The 19,277-nt window shown below is 40.3% G+C and overlaps 2 protein-coding genes across 7 annotated transcripts in view; one reads left to right on the plus strand and one right to left on the minus strand.

Moving 5' to 3' along the window:
- The window catches only part of mrtfbb (myocardin related transcription factor Bb), a 79,169-nt gene that overhangs the window by 46,695 nt on the left and 13,197 nt on the right, over positions 1 to 19,277 (minus strand). The window lies entirely within an intron of this gene.
- Positions 1,276 to 18,073, plus strand: shisa9b (shisa family member 9b). The gene is made up of 4 exons (XM_029436802.1): positions 1,276 to 2,015; positions 4,161 to 4,267; positions 12,247 to 12,384; positions 14,612 to 18,073. The coding sequence occupies exons 1-4, from the start codon at positions 1,507 to 1,509 to the stop codon at positions 14,992 to 14,994; spliced, it is 1,137 nt and encodes a 378-aa protein (XP_029292662.1). The 5' UTR covers positions 1,276 to 1,506; the 3' UTR covers positions 14,995 to 18,073.

A 19,277-nucleotide genomic window follows, 5' to 3' on the forward strand; every position in this document is an offset into this window, starting at 1 on the left:
ATGCAGTACGTACTGATTGAGTATGTTGTATGCAGTATGCAGTACGGACTGATTGAGTATGTAGTATGCAGTATGCAGTACGTACTGATTGAGTATGTAGTATGCGGTATGCAGTACGTACTGATTGAGTATGTAGTATGCGGTATGCAGTACGTACTGATTGAGTATGTAGTATGTAGTATGCGGTATGCAGTACGTACTGATTGAGTATGTAGTATGCGGTATGCAGTACGTACTGATTGAGTATGTAGTATGCAGTACGTACTGATTGAGTATGTAGTATGCAGTATGCAGTACGTACTGATTGAGTATGTAGTATGCAGTACGTACTGATTGAGTATGTAGTATGCAGTATGCAGTACGTACTGATTGAGTATGTAGTATGCGGTATGCAGTACGTACTGATTGAGTATGTAGTATGCGGTATGCAGTACGTACTGATTGAGTATGTAGTATGCAGTACGTACTACTGATTGAGTATGTAGTATGCAGTACGTACCTGATTGAGTATGTAGTATGCAGTAATGCAGGTACGTACTGATTGAGTATGTAGTATGCTGGTATGCCAGTACGTACTGATTGAGTATGTAGTATGCAGTATGCCAGTACGTCACTGATTTGAGTAGGTAGTATGCAGTACGTACATGATTGAGTAGTAGTCATGCCAGTCCTGCAGTACGTACTGATTGAGCAATATGTAGTATGCAGTACGTACTGATGAGTATGTAGGATGCTAGCTATGAACAGTACGTACTGATGAGTCATGTAGTGTATGCAGATATGTTTAGTTTTTGAGACGTTGGGATGGACAGATATCATCATCTGTGAAGTCATAACACAATCTATTCAACACAGGGTTTGAGTTTTTCAACTGGACTCATCCTATGTAAATATATAAATTATTTAACTCATTGGGGACTTCTCCTCTCTCTCTCATCATATGATCTGGCTCTCTATGAGAGAGGATGAAATCGAGAGGATGAGAGAGAGGCCTTTCTTCCCTGTCTCTCTCCCCTCCCTCTCTTCCCTGTCTCTTCTCCCCTCCCCTCTCTTCTCTCTCTCTCTCTCTCCCTCCCTCTCTATTCCCTCTCTCTCTCCTCCCTCTCTCTTCTCTCTCTCTCTCTCTCTCTCTCTCTCTCTCTCTCTTCCCTCTCTCTCTCCTCTCTCTCTCCCCTTCCCCCTCTTTCTCGCTCCCTCTCTGTGTGAAGTGAAGCTGCCTCAGAGGTGTCTGACACCCTCCAGCACAGACAGGTGCACCGCTCCAGTGATGCTAACCCTCTCCAACTACCAACTACAGTCTGAAAATATCCTGAACTAAACCTTTGCACAATAACTGTTTATTTTTCAACCACAGAAAAGTGCAGGGGCGCACTGCGCTTTTACGCATGGAAGTTGGAATCAGCCTCAATACATTTACGCATGGCTGTGTCTCGTCTCTTCGGAATAAGCGTCCGGGCTTTTAAGAGCTTCTCAGGGCGTCAATTGCGGGGTAAAAAGTGAGCAAAGATGCGGGGCACTGAACTGCTGCTTGGTTACTTTCTTGTAAAAGTTATGTTGTGCGACGCGGAGGGGCAGCCGGGTCAGACCGCCGACGACTTCATGCTGGTGACCGGGTTTAATAACTCAAAGGAATTGGAGAGCGGGGTCACGGAGAGCCCGCAAATGGAGGACAAGTGCCGCGGCTACTACGACGTGATGGGCCAGTGGGACCCGCCGTTTGTGTGCATGACGGGCAGCTACCTGTACTGCTGCGGCACCTGTGGCTTCAGGTTCTGCTGCGCGTTTAAAAGCTCCCGGCTGGACCAGACCACCTGTAAGAACTACGACACCCCGCCGTGGATGATGACAGGAAGACCGCCACCGAAAGTGGATGTGGCGCTGGACTCCGCGAAGGATAAAACCAACCTCATTGTGTATGTCATATGCGGGGTCGTGGCCATAATAGCACTGATAGGAATTTTCACCAAGCTAGGTTTGGAGAAGACGCACCGTCCGCACAGAGACAATATGTCAAGGTAGGTCATCATTTTACCAATGTACCTGTTTTAAATAAATAAATACTTCTTATTTCAGTGTTGCGAGTTATCTGTCAAAACATCTAAAAGCTGATCTGTTATTATGTGTATAATGTATTAACTCATCTGTGTGCAAAAACCGGCAATTTGATCAAAATCCCTCACAAAGCAACAAGTTGTTTTGTAAATAAAAGCGAGTAACAATTTGAAAATGAAGTTTAGCTGCACTCAGATATCAACCTGCAGATTTTATAGTGAAAATGTATTTAATTCACATTTTAGTCGGTGTTACAGACACAAAGTGTTTGGATTGCATATTGCATTGTCCTTGGTCTGATGCGACTTTCCTTTGAAACTGTGGATTGTCAGACATGATGTTGTGATGTTCGCCTGCTCAAGATTTATTTTTGTCCAAATATAACTCAGAAAGATGGTTAATTAATAGGAAAATATAAATATATATATTCTAGTTTGGAATCGCCAAGAAATATAGTACTATGCACAAGGTCAGCTGTAATGTTGCAATCTACATCTGTTAAAAAGGCACAATGTGTTGACTCTTGCATGTGTACAATTGTGCCAAAAATTGCACATTACAGACTTGCTTGTGAGCATCAAAACACACACACACACACACACACACACACACACACACACACACACACACACACACACACACACACACATGTATGTGGAGTGTGCAGCCTACTCCTGCAGACACTGTGTTGTCAGTGTCGTTCTGTAAGAGCACAGGCTCATTTCCCTCCCTTAAAACGTGTTATTGAAGACACTGCACCATAATGAGGTAATATAGAGGATATTACTTGAAACTGAGCTGACACCTGTGACAAAAGTTAAAGGCCCTGGACATGGACTATACTGTGAATAACTCTCATAAACAACTGAAGTCTTGATATACAGTAAAATACTGTATGTAGCTTAAAAAACAACAACACACTAACCAACTGTGGACTCACTGCTTGACATAGTGACATCTTTAATCTGAAGATAGTTTTAAACAAATTAAGCTCTTAATTAAGATAACTTCCCTATTTTTCTCACTTTATTGCTTTGTTGTACCAAGACACAGAAGTTTGAGGAAGTCACTCCAGAAAAACACGACTTGCCACAAGTCTCAGTTTCTCTGTACCTGTAAAAATGAAACTGCCATGTTTTATGTGCATGTCCAATCAGTGTTGATAGTAAATGTGTGTGCGATTTATTATTATATATACAGAGAAAGCTGAGTGATCGCAGTGCCTACATGTACCAGAATGCATTGCGCGTAAGCCGGGCACTGGTGACCATATCATCCGCAGTCGCAGTCTCTCCACTGCATTTCTTCAGCCGCAAAATGTGGTTTAAATAAACACTGCTGGATATCAAAGTCAACCTAAACAATGTAAGATGTTGTCCATAACATACTCTGCACTCATATTACGCATCTCGTTTGCAATACGAGCGATGAGAACAAGGAAGTTCTGTTTTTGAGCAGCATCTAGAGCCGGCCCCCTGGAAACTGTTTGTAGTTCTTCCTCGCATCCAACTACGTCACTCTCACGCCAAACAACGCCGCTGGATGCAGCTGCAAACTTTTCTTTCTTTCTCGGTCAATAAAGCACGCACTGAGGAATTTATTAATAATAATCTAACATTGTTTCAATATTCATGTGACAGGGTCAAACTTTAAAAGGGGACATCTGCAAGGAGTGGAAATAATCCTGATGACGTCATGAGGGCTTTGTCGAATTGGGGTTGAGATTCTTTTTAACAGAAATCCTGCGTTACGAACTTGAGATGTGGAGCATGAAAGATGTGAGGCAGAGAGCCTGAAGAAAGACTTTGAGTTGCATTATGGGAATCGTAGGTTCCAGTGTTTTTTGTGTGGACTAATAGTTACGACTAAACGTCAGGATTTTTCGGCCTCTGCAGCTTCAATTTGAACCCGTTTAAACTGCCTGACGACAGCATGTGACTTCAGCAGCAGAGACCACAGTTTGTGTTCCTGCCTCCATCTTTCCCCAACCTTAATCAAGTACATAACCTCATAACGATCATGTCACACAGGTTGTTTCATAGGACACAGACGAGGAGGACTTGTTATTTACTTAATGTCCTCTCTGAGTTTGTTCTTCTTCTTTTCAGAGCTCTGGCACACGTCATCCGCCATCCTGCCTCAGAACACACGGACGACATTGGACTTGGCCAGCACTATGAGAACATACAAACCAGAGTCACACTTAACAGTCTACGTAAGTACTGACATCAGCAGCACACAGCGCCTATTAGCTTTACACCTACATTTACATTCACACGACAGAGCAGCTTGTGTAAACCAGAGGGGCTCCCCTTTCATAGATAAAAAGATTTAAGACCTTTACACACCGGCGGCGTTTTTTTAATTCACATATGAATATATATTCTTTAACTCTTAACTCTTGTTAGAGTGGCAGCATTAAAAGTGACACTGCAGCATGCGTCTTCTGAATCACTGCTTCCAACAGATTAGTGCCTCTGCACAAGAAGCGGCAGGTTTACCGACTCCCTGAGGGGAAAAAACTAACATTTTCTCTGCAAGAAATTCACTTGTAGTCCCACTAGGAGGTCCGCCCCCAGTTTAAGAACCCACTGGTTTAAACACACTAATGCTGCTACCATCTGCTTTTGCTGACCAGAATCACACATCAATTTCAAGACACACTACTAGATACACTCTCAGATTCTATTTTAAACTAATATAAACCTACAATTGCGAGCCATGTTTATTTGCGTGCCTATCCTGAAATAGCTGAAGTGGTGGAGGAAAAGAAAAGTCCCTCTACAATCCTGCAGGCTAGTGAAGCAATTAGTCATGCCCTCAGCAATCACTTGACATATACACTAATTACCACCGACAACCTAGAGCTCTGCTTCTTAGCCAAAACTTACTGTATGCAACGGCCTCACACTTTATATTGCACACTCATTCTTTAGTTCATCAACACCAATGCCTACACACACACACACACACACACACACACACACACACACACCCACACAGATATGCAGCGACAGAAAGAGTTCTTATTAATGCTAACTTGCTTACTGCCTTGACAGCTCCAGTCAATAAAGCTTTCTCTGCGAGCTGGATAATTATGGCAAATGGCATCTCACATAAAAAATAAAAAAATAAAAAGTTGTTTTGCCAGCAGAATTTTAATGGTTGTATTCATCATTTAGAAATACCTGCTCTAGCTGAATAACTGACTTAAATAATAAAGCAAGGATACATTTCCTGATGCTGCTCCAATGCATTATATAGTGAAATAATATAGTAGAAGCTAGAAGTCAAGGAATCAATAACATTATTAAATCGAGCCGTGTTATGCTTCAAATACAGTAAATATGAATTAAACATGTTTTTACCTTAAGAGATGTATCTTAATCTAGATGCTTCATTTGAGGCAGATGCAAATTAATATCAGTGATTATTCTTGTGCGATGGAAGGCCAGAAGTGTTCATGTTCTCATTATAATTGAGGATTACAGCAGGTGATTTCACTGATTAGCTTGGAAGGTTTGCTAATTAGAGAAAACACCTGCTGTAATCTGATGTCGAAATGAAAGCCTTCCACTTCTTGGCACACATGGAGGATGACTGCGACTTTAATTTGAAACTGTGGATTATCAGACATCATGTTGTGATGTTCGCCTGCTCAAGATTTATTTTGGTCTAAATATAACTCAGAAAGATGGTTAATAGCAAAATAAAAGTATATATTCTAGTTTGGAATGAAATATAGTACTCAGCACAACTACAGCTTGGTAAGAAGGCACAATGTGTTGACTTTTGCATGTGTACAAATCCTCACAATGCTTGTGAGGATCAAACACTTCCAGAGTCTCAAATGACCTCATCGTACACAGCCAGGGTTAGTGAGCAGTTTCAATGAGCAGAATGTGTCTGTAATGGATTTAAATTAATCCACTAGAATAAATACTTTCATTACAAACCAAGAAAACACACTCAATAATGTTTGGATGCAAAAAAAACCCTCTGGAAACTGACAGATTTTGCAAAAGCACAAATGATATAAAACCCTAAATTGCCCAAATCAAATCAAATGTATTTATATAGCCCAATATCACAAATTATACATTTGTCTCAGTGTGCTTTACAGACTGTACAGGTTACGACACCCTCTGTCCTTAGACCCTCTGTCCTTAGACCCTCTGTCCTTAGACCCTCTGTCCTTAGACCCTCTGTCCTTAGACCCTCTGTCCTTAGACCCTCGCATCACACAAGGAAAAACTTCCTAAAAGAAACCCCATAATTAAAGGGGGAAAAATGGAAGAAACCTCGGGGAGAGCAACTGAGGAGGGATCCCTCTCCCAGGACGGACAGACGTGCAATAGATGTCGTGTGTACAGGATAAACAACATAGTACAAATACAACATTTGAAAAAAAAAATAGAAAGTTTGGATGAATCCAGGAAAATGTCAATAAGGCTTCCCGGTGTCCAGCAGGACCAGGGCAGCAGGCGCAGCCACGATTCCTGATCCTGACGTAAACTTTATCAGTGGCATCCTGTCCACATGAGACACAGACACTCCGGGGATGATACCCCGGATGGTGAGGTAGTAACATACATTTACATAAATACATACAGATAGAGAGGGAGAAGAAGAGAGAGGGAGGGGAGGAGAGAGGAAGAGAGCAGGGAGGTGTCCCCCGGCAGTCTAAGCCTATAGCAGCATAACTAGGGGCTGATCCAGGGCAAGCCTGAGCCAGCCCTAACTATAAGCTTTATCAAAAAGGAAAGTCTTTAGCCTGCTCTTAAATGTGGAGAGTGTGTCTGCCTCCCGAACACAAACTCTGAAGCTGGTTCCACTGGAGAGGAGCTTGATAGCTGAAGGCTCTGGCTCCCATTGTACTCTTAGAGACTCTAGGAACCACAAGTAACCCTGCAGTCTGGGAGCGCAATGCTCTAGTTGGTTTATAAGGTACTATGAGATCTTTAAGATATGCTGGAGCCTGACCATTGATTGATTTGTAAGTCAGGAGAAGGATTTTGAATTCTATTCTGTATTTTACCGGGAGCCAGTGCAGAGCAGCTAATACAGGAGTAATATGATCCCGTTTCCTTGTTCTTGTCAATACACGTGCCGCTGCATTTTGGATCAACTGAAGAGTCTTCAGCCCAGTGATCCCAAACATAGGAACAATCCAGAGAAATTATATAACTTAGTTATAAGTTATCTTTCTGCAACCCAGATAATTATAGAACACAGAAATGTGCTAAATGTGTTGTTTAACTCAAACTTAAAATGTGATCTTTAAACATGGCTGCCACAAGTCACAACTGTACCATCCCATCATATATACTATACATATTACTGAAGTGAGAAATGCAATTACATTTCTATTTTAAGAGATGGATGTCTTTTTAATATTAGCAGAACCTTTGTTTTTACTCCCTATAATCAGCTGAGGTGACTTATAATGCCAACACGTTAGGACTGAGTGATGAGAGTACACTACTGTTTGCACACTATTACACTTTTATCATCAACTATTGTACAAAGAAGAAAATAATGATGTGAGTCTCCGTTTGTTTGGTGACCCTGGACAGTGTGCTGGCTGCCGTATCTTACAGGGACTCTGTATAATAGAGTTGGCAGGGATGATTGTTGTCTTCTTGACAGCAATCCTTACAAGGTTACAAGAGGTCAGGGGATTTTCTTCGCCACATGGATCCGTCCTGTACTTATCCTCTCCAACTGTGCTTTCTAGTGGCAGGTGTGACTATGCCCCAGCTATAATAAATCACTGTAAATTACAGATAAGGGTGCAAAGCAGTGATAGAAAAGCTCCAAAGGGAGCCTGTTGCTCATCTATTGTCTGTCAAAGATATCAACAATCTGGGCAATGAGCTCTCATTTTCCTTTACGACACCAGTAATACAGATTGTGTGAGCTGGGCTTCTTTGGCTACCAGTACTATCATGTTCCTGTCCTGCTGGTCATTCACACACACGGGGCAATTGTGGAGTGTGGCCTCTTTTTACTCCAGGCAGTCAGCCAGAGAGAACAAAGTCTCCGCTCACTGCCAACACCCCACTGGTGCGTGACAGTCCATTTCCTCACTGCCAGATAGAAATGTATTTCAGCAGCATTACCTCTGACAGCTGCTGAGAAATTGCTACCAAATGTAGAGTCTATGTCAACGGTTCTATTTTCCACCTGCAAGATACTGAACTGTATAGTGAAGCCTCAAAACTTTAGGGAGATCATTACACACTGACAATACAGAGAGCTTACAGAGATGTGGATGGAGACACATGGGGCGTTGTGAAATAGGAAAGTGACTATTTACAGATTGTTAGCCTCAATTGTCACCACACTGACCACGGACACAGCGGGGCCATTAGCCAAAAAAAACATGTGTGCAAATGTAATTTGTCCCCTCACTTTAAAGGGATAGTTCGGGTTTTACACAGTCAGTGTAAAACCCCAGTTTCCCCAGCTTGGAGAAACAGACAGGAAGCTCAGTAATGTACTGCTGTGGACGAGTGCAGCAGCAAAACATATTTGAGCCACGTAAGAAAAGGCCGACCTAAAGAAATCCATATCAGTTTAAGTGTACGCTATATTTACAATACGTTTGGATTCAACAAAGTTACACAATACCACAAACTAACTAACCAGGGAAACATTTAGACTCCCTGGTCAGGCAGCGGTACACCAGCAACCCCCGTGTTCTGCCACGTAAAATGAGCATAAATAACGGCTTCAGTCCCCCGTCAGAAAGGCTCTGACAGCAACGTAAAGCGGAGAGAATATTCTAAATGTAGCGTACAACACAAGATTTGTTTTACATTTGTTTTTACACTGTAGACATGGTCCTCATGTAACGCCGCTTTAAAAGAAATCCACACCAACTTGAATGAACTGCTTTTCTCTACATTGTGCACCTTCAGGGTTTACGCTTAAAAGTCTCATCTTTCATTTATTTATCTTCCCCATCCTGAAGCTCCAGCTGTATTGTGCATAAATGACACAATTAGACAGTAATTTAGATAAAGTTAGTTCAGAGCAACAAAGGCTGTTTCACAAAAGCTTTTTAGGAGCTTTAGGACACAGTGCTGATTAATTGTGATTATTGTAACATACATCAGATTGTTTCAGGCAACTGGAATCAATACAGACAAACTCTTTTAGATAATTATGGTACTTTATAAATAATAATAATACATATGAATATCTGCCACTGCTGGACAGGAAATGTGTCAAAGAATGAGACGCTGTATGTTAATTCTAAATAAACAAACTATTAGTTTTCTAACCGCATGATTTACTATTTTAATAATAATAATAATAATAATGGTATTAAAAGTGCACATTTATACACTTGACTTAGTTAAATACACCAGCCTGTCCACAAATGTACTCTTTATTTATAGAATATAATTTTAGTTCATAATTAGGTAAATATAAATGTCTGAAAGAATGTTTTATCAAACAATATACACATAAGTTTAAGTATAACTTGCACTTGCATAATGCACACGTACAATATAAATGTTTCAGGAGTTTGACAAACATGTAAAGATAATAGAATATTTTCCATCACTAACTTGAAAGTAGGCTGCCTGTAAATAAGAGCGCCCTTCTCCTTGTACCATTTATTTCGGGGCATACAGCTCCCAAAATACTCTCTTAAATCTTTTATGAGTTCCAGGGTGGTGTCTGTGTCTGGAGTGTTAACTCGCTTATTCCTCCCCCAAACAACCATGGAGTCTTTAACCTTACAAGTCCCCAGAAGTGCCCTACTTTCTTCCAGCAGCTGACATAGAAGCTGTGACTTTGACAACAGAACAAGCATAACAGACACTCAGTCAACACAAAGTGTGATAAACATTAAAGAGGGAGACAAACAAGCACCTCACTTTAAATGGAGTTTGGCATCCTGAAAATAGCAAAGTTGCACCAGATGTTCACAAAAACACTGTCCTCATTTATTCACTGTGGAATCTATTCCCATCTTAGACTATATAGGGAGGAAATAACAGATGCCAGAGGCCTTCAGACGAGATGTTGGGATGCAAAACAGTTTGGACAAATCACGTACATCCATAATTACATTATTTACTTTCAGTAAGTATCAGATACGATCAGATGACCACTCCTGAGTGGAGGAAATTAAACTATATACAAATAGTTTTCCATGGTTCAATAAGCTCGTCTGAAAGAAAACTACATTTGATATAAAGGTTTCACTGTTTGTGTGTTTTTTTAACAAACTTTCCTTTAAAAAAAAGCAGCATTAATCGTGTATTATCTGGTTAAACAAGTGGAATCCATTCAATGCATCCTATTGGCTTGAACAACATCACGTTGAATGGGAGTCTGTGTGCGTGGCCCACTTACAATGAATTGTATGAAACTGAAACAGAAAGCCCAGAAAGGAACCTGACGAGGACAGATTAGATTTGGAAACGTCCTTGGGTTACTTTTCAAAAAAGATTTAATACGTTTTCATGAACTCCATCAAGTGACACATGAAAGTGCTGTGTTTTTTTAATAAGGCTTTGCATACAGATAAGTGCAGCAGCTTGTTATAAAGACAACATCAGGAGAACACAGTGGGACCTTAAATGACCTCGAAATCTGAACCTCCTCATTACACCGCCCGCTCGTTGAGGTGTGGCGGTGTGAAAGTCAAAGCTGTCCTCTGCATCAATAATTTGAGACTTTCCAAATTAATTAGCACAGGAACAAAGTTTCTTGCTGACCAGTGGGGAATAAGAGCCTAATTAACCTATTTTCTGTTTTTTTATCAGACACATTCTAAACCAAAGACTTCTCACAATATAAAGTTGGTCAACTTTAACCATTAACCACGGCAGTGATGCGTCCATGGAGTTAGTGGTGCCGGATTAACACCGAGTCAGGTTACATTTAAAGACATATCAAGGTCATTTTTAAAACATGTGTATATAATATATATAAGTTATATTTTTATATATATATATATATATATATTTATTATATTATATAAAATTATATATATATATATACATATATATATATATATATATATATATATACATATATATATATACATATATATATATATATATATATTATATACTGTAAATATTATATATAAAAAATTTAATTAAAATAAAATATATATATATACATACACACATATATATATTATATGTATAGTATATATAATATATATTAAAAAAGAAAAATATATATATAAATCAAATATATATATAAAAAATACAAATACAAATATATACAGTATATATACATATAACACACATGCAGCAGTCTTCAAACCGCCGCCTTTGAATTTACACCTCCACTAATCTCCTCCCGAGAAGACGCTCTGAACATCTGTTTGCTCGGTCATGCCAGTAGGCAGGGGGCCAGTCTCTTTGCTGTGCACCCTTTAATTTACCAGATGTCTTCTGCAGGATTAGTACAATTTCACAAGAGCAGTCATGACTCTCCAGCTGGGTCCCCAGAAAAGCCTTCTTAAGGGAAAGTGACACTACCAAGTGAGAAACAATTATTCTACATCCACATGCATCCAGCATCATGTAACACTCAGTAGAGGAAACAAAGCCAGTTTCACTAATTCATTATCATTTATTTTCTATTATTAGGCATTATGTAATGCACATGGTATAGACATATTGAACATATTCGCTCAGAGACCAACAAACAGAAACGTTTATGTTTAAGAATGCATTTATCTTTATTGTAATACTAATCGTACACGTGACATTAATGAACATCTGGCTACTTTGTGGCCATTAGACATTTATCTATTTATCTATTTCTGTGGTCAGTTTTTGTATTTTCTGTATGTTAAACTGTTGGTGTATTATGTGCATATTATGTGTATTATCCTAAATAAATACATTTGCAAACACAGTGGAAACCTCTTATAGTGTTTGCGTCCGGGTCAAACTGATTCCTATACGCAGATTTTATTGACTGCTTCCAACACTTTTCAAATGACTGTACAATTATAGAACTAGATTTCAAGTCAATTGAATTAAAATACATTATAATACAGAACTGTAAGCAGAGTATCAAGGGAGTAAAGTAAAGTAATGTTGTCCCATAATGAACACTGTAAACAGAATGTCTACATTCTCTCCCAAACGTCCATACAAGCAGCTTCCACTGTAACTCTCAATCTGACATCTTGTATTTTCCCTCCTTTAGATAGCAGCCACATGAACAACGCGGCTCAAGCTGCGACTTTGATAACGCAGCTTTACCCGGCTGTGGGTCAGATCACCAGCCCCTATGAGCAGCAGCCCGTCAAGGACCTCAACAAGTACGCCACGCTCAAGGCAGTGGGTAAGTCGTTTACCATGAGCCATAATGTCGTCAAAGCAGTTGGCCATTCATCATGTGATCTGATTCGGTGGCACGTTATGAATACAACTAGCATAATTACTCAGGGTTTCCCCGCATCATATAGGTGTCAAGGTTAAATTGAGTGAACCGCAATCAACATAATCTGTAATGCGAGTAATCACGAGGACACGTTTACAGATTCATGAGGCAGAACATTCATCTGAGACGCTTCATAAAAAGGTTTTATGGAATCCCAGTGAAATTAAATGTGTTAATTAATGTTAATTTGTGTTAAACATTGCTCGTCTCAACAGACAAAAACACATTATTAAAATTGTTCTTCAAGCCGCAGTTATTAGTGAGCTTCACTGTCATCTCTCTCGCTCTCTTAGTGTAGCATTAAAATGATGTAAGAACATTTCACAGGATCCCAGTTGGTTTGAATCTCCATCAAATCTCTGGCTGACAGAAATCCTCCTGCGTTAATCCCCAAGTCCATCAATGCCAACAGAGAGGGGAACTGAACGCTTATTTATAGAAGCAAGTTCGTTGTTCTTCTCATGCGCTAATTATGGAAAGTCTGCAGCCAGTGCTCGGGACAAACAGCATGCGAATCAAGCAATACTAGCAAAGCACCAAAATAGTATCACAACTCACAAACGCCCGTTTGTAGTGTCAAAGAATGTGAATAAAAATACATTCCTGCAAATCATGAAATTACAATAGAATGAGAAAGTGCATTAAGGAGAGCGGGTGCATTGTGTGAGCTCATATTAAAATGATAACAGCCAAAAGGTGACGCTGACAGTCGATACGTTACATAAAGCTCCTTTAGTGATATCAAACCCTAAAGAATCTATTATCACCGTTTACATGTTGACTTGTGGAAAACAAGAATTCAAGTGTGTTTCAAGTAGTTGATCTTCCACCGCTTCTCCTATAATAATCCCCACATTGTCTTATATGATGTATTCATTGACCTCCGTGTTGGCCAACAGTCCCTTCTGCTTGTGCACTTCACTTTCAAAATGTAGCAGAGAAATAAAAAAGGATTTTGCAGAATCAAAGTGTTGCGTGAGGACATTTGTGGATTCGGTATTTGATGCTATTTAGCTCAGTGAAGCGGGAGTCTTTTTATAGATGAATCAATTGGCTGCGTTTGACAGACCCGGCCGTGGAAGGGATGACGGCTCTCAGCATGCGTGTAGAAGGTCCAATCACATTAAAAAGCACTCGCTCTCTTTGTGAGTCACACGAGCAGCCGATAAACCCGCTGAAGTGCCGTCGAACAAACGGATCATTAGGGAAAATAAAAATAGAGCAAATCTTAGCTAATGAGACTGGGGACAGGAGACAATCAGGAGCAATCAAAACACAAATGAGTAGAGGAGCGATGCTGAGATGCAACTATACTGTACACTGATGTGGGCTTCAGTCGCCTTCCTGCGCCATGAATAGAGACCCAGAGCGCCTTAAATCTGGGAGACGTAATTATTAACTGACCTCTCACACAACATACATTTCTAATCTTTTTCATTTGCACACATGTCATTTTTCTGGCAGCAAAGCTTAATGTGTAAACATATTAGTATGTTCTGACGTCCTGTAACGGGTTGTGTGACGGCGCCACACTTTAGTAAACTCTAAAGGACGCGCTGGGGACGGGGAGACAAGTCATTACATGCTGACGTGTTAATGAGCGCTGCCAGTGCTCAGCAGACTTTGTATGCTCGGGGGTTTCTCCTCTCACGCTGCACTCACTTGTTGGTGGAGGTTGTATGCAGCCTGACATGAACACTTGCAACAGTCACAGGCTTTCAGATAAAAACGTTTTCATGTCACGTATTTCCAATTTAAGACGAGGCAAAGAACAAAGTTTCTTGTTGTAAAGATGCAAATACAACATTTCTATCAGAAGTACAGGCTATTGCATATCCATGTGTACATCTATATATACACACACACACACACACACACACACACACACACACACACACACACAGTCATTTTATATATCCCACCTTTGTTGTGGGATGTCCTGGACGTTTACAGCATTTGTATAAGATGATTATTGTAAGTTGTTGTGACACTTTGTGTTTTTAAGCAACAGCACTTTACTTTAGGTCTATTTTGATCTGCCTGTCTAGTTGCACTCAGGACACGATGCACTGGCTAATGAAGGGAGAAATGACAAAGAACTCTCATGCTGTTTATCTGCATTTGTTAGCAGAGAAAGCGAATGACAGCTTCTACAGCAACCGGCACCAAGTGATCGAGATGACAACCAAGGGCAGCCTTCCCATGGAAGCTGTGGATATGGAGCCAGAGCCGAGTAATCCTTACAGCTCACCCAGACAGCTGTCTGCAAAGCAGAACGGACACAAGTACAAAAGCTCCAGGAGCCACAGCTCGCAGTTGCTGTCCTACGGCTCCAACACCGCTGCCAGCCCGGGGGTGCTAAGGTCCTGGGAGAGCAAGGACATGATGGGACTCCGACAGAGCTACGGATCAAATAAACTCTGCTTCATAGAGAAGGAGCTGCACACCACTCGCTACATGCCTCCACAACCATACTTTGTCACCAACAGCAAGACAGAAGTGACAGTATGAGGGATTGTGTAAGCGTCAGGCTGGACCTCAGTCTGCTTTAAAGAGGCGGTAGCTGCTGTGGGTGGTGTGGTAGGAAAGCAGCATGGACCGAAGTATGTGCCGTTGTGCATGTGAGTGATGAGCAGCATTTAAGACGCCACCTCAAGGTGAGGCACTGCAACAGGACTCGGTATCAGTCCCTGTTCCTCAGGAGGGCACCGTGATGAACAGGTCATCGATATTCATATAATCCAACTGCTAAAAACACAAACGTTACTCCTATACATGTATCCCATCAGTACACACCGAGATATCAATGGACCCTAACATTTAAGTAGATCATTTTTGATTAAATCCACATTTCTTATTTATCTAATCAAGGTTGAGCGGTTAATTGGGTTAATTAACAAAATAACTCTGGCACTGCTACACTGCTAAGTGTTGGATCAAGATGACACATTTGAGTTAGTTTTAAACCAACCAACATGTGTCGTGTTTACCGTTTCATTTCTAAGTTGATGTGCAGAGGACGCCAGGGCATTCCTGAGCAGATGATACCGAGGATGAGGAGAGAGACACGTTTCTAATAATGGCTTTTTGTGGGACAACGGCTGCTCGTCCTGCACAGAGGTGTGTGTGTGTGTGGATCTATAGAGACGTAAAAGCCACATGAATTCTGATACGACTGTACAGACATATTGCAAAAAAACTGATTTAGGACCAGATCAATGGAAACGATCAGGTTCCATAGTGTGTACTGTTCAAACTTATGAATAAAAACACCAATCTGACATATACACATAAAAGAAAATCTGATTTAGGCTGACTGTTGCCTGCAGTTGGAACATAAAGACAATAAGCTCTCAATAATCCTCCAACGCTAACTTAAAAACATGAGCGATATCTTCGGATGGCCATGAATATCACTGAGACATACATGTTGTTATTCAGGTTTGTTTCCGCTCTGCATCCGTTTTTGGAGCGATTCATAAGTTTATCATTCAGTATTTCTAAAATATAGAAGAATCAAGTCTGTGAAAGTGTTACCGTTGACCTAAAGGACTTAATATACATTAACAAGTCCATTTACATTGTGAATGTAATGTCCCTTTTTAAAGTGAAACCTTCCAAATGCAAACCGAGTCCCTGCCAACAGATGATGACGAGGAGAAGTAGCAGCAGTGTTGAGCCGGTGTCGTGTTGGTGTAATAGTGCCTCTCATTAGTACCAGCATGTGTGTGCTTATCCTAGAGGATATTGTAGATGAAGCCCCAGTATTAGAAGGGTCTTAGTGATCCATTATGTCCAAAAGCAAAAGTCCTTTTCAGTGTGAAGATGGAGGCTCAGAGCTTTTATTAAAAAACTATGATTTCATTCCAAATCTCACATTTATTGAATGTATCTGGACGGGACAGTGTGGAGCGAGTGTTTCAAGGTTCTTCTGTCAGGATGAATGTAAAACAGTTACATGGACGCTACAAAGAGTGTTGTGTTGTCGGCCTACTAACATTTAATAACTTTCCAAACTGTTGTTCTTCTGACTTGATGGGAATTTTCCCAGCCGGGAACTCATTTTTACAGATTATTCCAACACCACTTGAATGCAGCACAAACTCTCTCATTGTTAACGAAAGTAAAACTTAGATTTTGTATCCGCATGCTGCACCCTTTCTACAAAAGGTGTCAGTGTCGGCGGCGGTAATAATAAATGACGTATAAACAGTGTTTTTGTCTGATGGACCCGAGCGACTTACTACATGAACATAATTACCTGCTGTTGTGGTATTTTAATTAACTGTTAAACATGTTTTAATATTAGTCACCACTTCTTAACTCAGCTAAAGCACAAAGAACCCATTGAAAGGGAACATTCATGACGCTCTTGGTAACATGTTTTTAATAAACAAAAGGTTCTCTGATGCAATTAATCATTTATTTCACTGATTTCGCAGCCAAGCCATGTAAAAAAGATGCTCACGCCTGCAGGTCTTACTCATGCCGCTGACTATTTCTAGCAGCCGAAGACAAAGCTGCACTCATAATACACACAAGTGGAAAGTGGGCACTGATGGTACAGTATAGGTGTATTTATGTATCATCAAGTCGTAGCCGTTAATATTCTCACAGACGGTATGCACTATTTTACTAAATATGCAGATCTCGTGCACCTAACTGTCCGTTCACGTAGATAATCCACTCAGTGTTTCACAGTTATATGAAATGTGTTGCTCACACTTTCCAAACTAAACTATTCATTCAGCGGAGACGTTTATTCATGCAAACAATGTTGTACAGTGACCATTCAACACTTGTGTTTTTGTGAATGCAAATTGTTTAATTTTGTTCCTCAAAAGATGCTGAAATCAGTGTCACTAAGCTGCAGAGCACATGTACACATGCCGACTGTAATACTGCCAGGTAAAGACAGGTGTATAATATCTAGCTTTGCAACACAGCAGCAATGTTATATGTTGGTGACGTTGAAAGGAAACTCTGTAAGAATATGTTAACTAACGTTTTAATGAATGTTATGCGTCTTTATGTGCAATACAAAGTTGTTTTGGCTCAAGATGCTCTGTTAACTATATTCATTTGTATTTGTACATTTCACGTCCTACATTCAGTTATTGAACATGTTTCCAGTGTCCTGCAAAAAACCTTGAATCTCTGAAATGCAAAATGTGTTGTATTGAATTATATGAAATGACAGTTTCATTGTTTTATTGTTATAGTTTCAGTGCAGTCTGGTACGTCGATACAAGGTTTCTGCAGGATGCAACTTATCTTCATGTGTTAGATACAACCATCCAAATGTAGCAAAGCTTGTACAAAGAAACGGCAACGATACAACTGTAGCACGATGTTAGTGGACTCACGTACCGTCCAGCTGGCCGGTAAACAACGTCAGTACAGCTTTAAGCATTTCGTTTAACAGACTTTCTTTTGACCTAAATATTTGTCTGATGGAAGAGTCGTGTAGATGCATGTAAATCACAAGAACTACATTTCCACAGATGTAATTGATCTGTGGCGTCTTTAGTGCTTAATAAACCTCTTTTGTTGTTTATTTACTTCCCTTTAAATTTGGATTCTGGCTCAATTGGCGGCCCCGTCCACACCACAGCAGATGGCATCATAAAAACATGGAGGAGCGCTCGAGTGCGTCCAAAGCAGCTCTTCTGTGTCATACACTGCAGTTTATGGGACTTTCTGTTTTAGTGGGCTCCAGCTGTTAAAAGTGAAGTGTCATTATACTGTCTACATTAAAATTATTTTTAATAACTGTGTCTTTATTACAGCCCTGTCTTGATCTGTTATTGATAGGCATCATTACAACTCCTGTGAAATCATCTCTCAGAGGTCATTTATTAACACTAATTCCACAACTTAGTTGTTTTTAGCTGCGCTTTAGAGAAGTGTAACTTTTACTGATAGAAGGAAATACTCACATTTCAGGTTTAAGACTCATTTTCTTATGGTGCATTTAAAACATGTTGCAGATGCATGTTTGCACTGTGTCATTATGAAAATGTTGACTTTCACGTATCTATCTATATTTCATAGATGCTTTCGAGCTGAAACGACCAAAGCTCTGAATGAGTAAAGAGGACAAAATGTGCATTAACACGATAATAATCATAATAATAACAATAATAGCTGGTTACACCCTCGCATTCAGTCCAAGCACAGGGAGCTATACGCACATTGATCTCCATGAAGCACTGAGAGGCGTTTCTGGAAGTCGCTGCCGCTCTCGTGTGAAACGCTCAATACAGGATTATCTGTCAAGGCCTGGATAACAAAAGGGAGTTGAATCGATTAAGTGCTAATGACTCGTTTGCACACTCACACACACACACACAAACACACACACGTCTGTTTACAGCCGTTCTTTCCATCACAACGTCACTTTTAACCAGCCTCTGGGAATCCTGTCATTTTCTTGAAAACGCCAGGAGACGTTTTTGTTAATTAGCAAATAATGTTTCCGACCATCAGGGTGGTTCCCTCTGGAAATTAAATCGGCACAATAACCTAATTCAGTCAGACAGAGTTTTGTATGTGGATCCTACAGCAATGGCTTTTTCAAACATGAAATAATAGAGGATTGTAGTCTCCACATGAGTGCACTGGAGTAAAACATCCACAGGTTTTAATTCAGGAAGTCTTCTGTGGACAGCTCAAGTTCATTGCCACTAAATGCATGTGTTGTTTTCTTTACAGAAAAGGTTCTACAATGTGTTTAGCAGAAAGACACTGACTTTACATTAGAAATGTGTCAAAAGCTTCAGGATTAAATATGC

This window comes from Cottoperca gobio, chromosome 8, assembly GCF_900634415.1.
Source record: "Cottoperca gobio chromosome 8, fCotGob3.1, whole genome shotgun sequence".
In the NCBI taxonomy this organism is placed as follows: Eukaryota; Metazoa; Chordata; class Actinopteri; order Perciformes; family Bovichtidae; genus Cottoperca; species Cottoperca gobio.

Bases quoted from the DNA above. Each gene is read 5' to 3' on its own strand.
- shisa9b (XM_029436802.1), top strand. From the start codon at position 1,507: ATGCGGGGCACTGAACTGCTGCTTGGTTACTTTCTTGTAAAAGTTATG. The intron at 2,016-4,160 runs GTAGGTCATCAT...TCTTCTTTTCAG, and splicing joins CACAGAGACAATATGTCAAG to AGCTCTGGCACACGTCATCC. The intron at 12,385-14,611 runs GTAAGTCGTTTA...TGCATTTGTTAG, and splicing joins CGCCACGCTCAAGGCAGTGG to CAGAGAAAGCGAATGACAGC.